This window comes from Sphaeroforma arctica (assembly GCF_001186125.1).
Source record: "Sphaeroforma arctica JP610 unplaced genomic scaffold supercont1.4239, whole genome shotgun sequence".
NCBI lineage: Eukaryota > Ichthyosporea > Ichthyophonida > Sphaeroforma > Sphaeroforma arctica.
The window spans coordinates 1-2,617 of record NW_014036319.1 but is presented as its reverse complement, the minus strand read 5'-3'; the positions used below and the strand labels follow the sequence as shown (position 1 = coordinate 2,617).

General features: G+C 50.7%; 1 protein-coding gene across 1 annotated transcript; it reads right to left on the bottom strand.

Annotated features, from left to right (window-relative positions):
- Window positions 1-1,138: 1,138 nt before the first annotated feature.
- Window positions 1,139-2,333, bottom strand: SARC_14163 (hypothetical protein; the record flags this gene model as incomplete). The annotated part of the gene is made up of 2 exons (XM_014291702.1): window positions 1,139-1,354; window positions 2,022-2,333. Coding segments are annotated over 2 exons (528 nt in total), but the record flags the coding sequence as incomplete, so codon positions are not given.
- Window positions 2,334-2,617: the final 284 nt, after the last annotated feature.

Below are 2,617 nucleotides of genomic sequence, written 5' to 3'. Positions count from 1 at the left end.
AACTAACCAACACACATACACAGCACTAACCAACACACATACACAGCACTAACCAACACACATACACAACATTAACCACAAAACATACACAGAACTAACCAGCACACATACACAGCACTAACCAACACACATACACTGCACTAACCAACACATATATGCAACAGTGACCACCACACATGCACAACATTACCAAAAACATACACAGACAAACCAGCACACATACACAGCACTAACCAACACACATACACTGCACTAACCAACACACATATGCAACCGTGACCACCACACACAAGCAGCCATGACCAACCCACACAAGCAACCACTACCCACCTGAAACCTAAAACCTAAACCCACCCCACGCTTTGCACACCTGCAGGGTCTTGCCGTTGGCGCTGTGGCCCTTCTCCATAGCGATATTGCGACCACTGGCCATTCGGCAGTTGACTACGCCTGTGGCTGTGTCGCGTTGGTCTTTGATGGGTAGCACGTAGTCGGTGGTGTGCACGCGAACGGTGGAGTTGGTGTGGACAATGTGGTGGCGAGGGGGCAGCACAGACCCACCGTCCATGCCCAACACACACACCACAACGCCATCGGGTACGGCGACGCAGATTTCATTGAGCTCGTTCCACTGCGCAAGCGAAAGCGCAAGGCCGTTAGGACAGGAGGGCAGATACTGTGGGCCTGTAAAACCCTAAAATCCTGAAACATACCCCACACCACAGGTACCACGAAGGACATGTGTGTGTGTGTGTGATATGAACGTAACACAAAGGACATGTGTGTGTGTGATTTGAACGTAACACGAAGGACATGTGTGTGTGTGTGTGTGTGATATGAACTGAAATGGGTGAGGTCTGGGCGTAACTAGTGTGGGGTTTCGATGGTGTTCTGTAGTAAAGATATTCTGACAGGTGTCTCAATGGTCAATGGCACACACATACACATGCTAGATCCATCTATCGTCAATATAATTGTGACTACCTTCGTGCCAGATGATCTGTGCGCGTCGAGTCAACATGCTTGCCCCACTGCCACTGACACTGCAGTGTGTGATGATGTGATGATGTGGTGAAGGGCTCAGGGAGAGTATAGCACAGTTAAGTCACTCATCTGTACTCGTGCTTAAGCCACTCACCTGTACTCTTAGCGTAGGTTTAAATCGGGATGGTAGCAGCCGTTCCCTGGCAGCTGTCATGTACACGTGCCTGGTGCCATTCCGTTGTGCGTTTGTCTGGGCTGTGGTGTGTGTAGCATGGGCTGTGGTGTGTGTAGTATGGGCTGTGGTGTGTGTGTGCGTGGCTGTGCTCCCTGTCTCGTCGTCATCGCTTATACATAGCACTGCACGCGGCACCTGGTGAGGGAGTGGAGAGGCACGCGCGTAAGTGGACACTAAGCAATGGCGTCAGAGGTCAGTTGGTCTTCGTATCGAGTGACAACATGACAGGTCAGCGTAAGAGATAGCACGAGCGCAAACCAAGTGGTAAACCCTAAACCCTAACCCTTAAACACATAACAGTGTCGACTAGGCCGGGCCGAGAGGCGTCAGCGTAAACTGTGGGGGCGATCAAACGTGTGCATATGAAAGGATTGGTGCTCGTTTAGGGGTTGTGATTTGTATTCAATCGGCGCACTGCACATATGGACAGTTCCACGTCATAACGTGCCAACTGATTCAGTGGGTCGACATCCAATGCCCATCGCACCATGACAACAAAACCCCCAAGTGGTTTTCCTAAGTGGGGTTTTTAAATGGTTCTTCTACGTGGTGTTGCTAAGTGGTTTTGCTAAGTGGTTTTTCTAAATGATTTTTCTAAGTGGTTTTGCTCTATGTGGTTTTTCTAAGTGGTTTGGCAAAGTGGTTTTCCAAGTAGTGTTCCTAAGTGGTTTTGCTAAGTGTTGTTGCAAAGTGGTTTTGCTTAGTGGTTTCCCAAACATCAGCTATTACATATGACAAGAGCCCATAGTCAAAACAAACAAACAGACCCACGTGCGTATACAAAACAAAGTGACCCACTGACCTCGTAGTGCGAGGGGGGTCTTGCTGCCCATTCAGGCGGTGGTTCAGGGATGTTTACCGCCCTGCCTCTCCTTCCGGGGTTCTGAGTATACTTCGCCGGTGCGGGGAAAAACGTCACTGCCACACCCGCCCGCACATTGCGCTGGAAACCCCTCTGCGCGTAGACGAAGCTGACGTTATCCGTTTCGCGTGGGGGGGGTGTCACTGCCCTGTCCGTGGCTGCCGGTGGTGCGTGTGGTTGGGTGGGTGGTGAAGGAGGCTGTGGACTGGTAGCGGGACTGGCGACGTCTGTTGGCTCGTGCTCCGTGATGGGCTGAGAGTGGACAGGATATTGATGCCAGGTGGTGGTTATGGACACTCACACACACACACACACACACACACACTAAACCCTAAAACCCTACAAAAGCAACCAAGACAAGCAACTGATACAAGTTTTAGGGAACAACCTAAAGGAGCCAAACCAATGTATGGCAATGGGATGAGCGAGGGCCATGACCACACAGCACAATAGGCGATCACAGCCGAGCGACGCATTGCATTTGACAGCAGCACTTCCCAACCACCCGCACACACACACACACACATATATATATA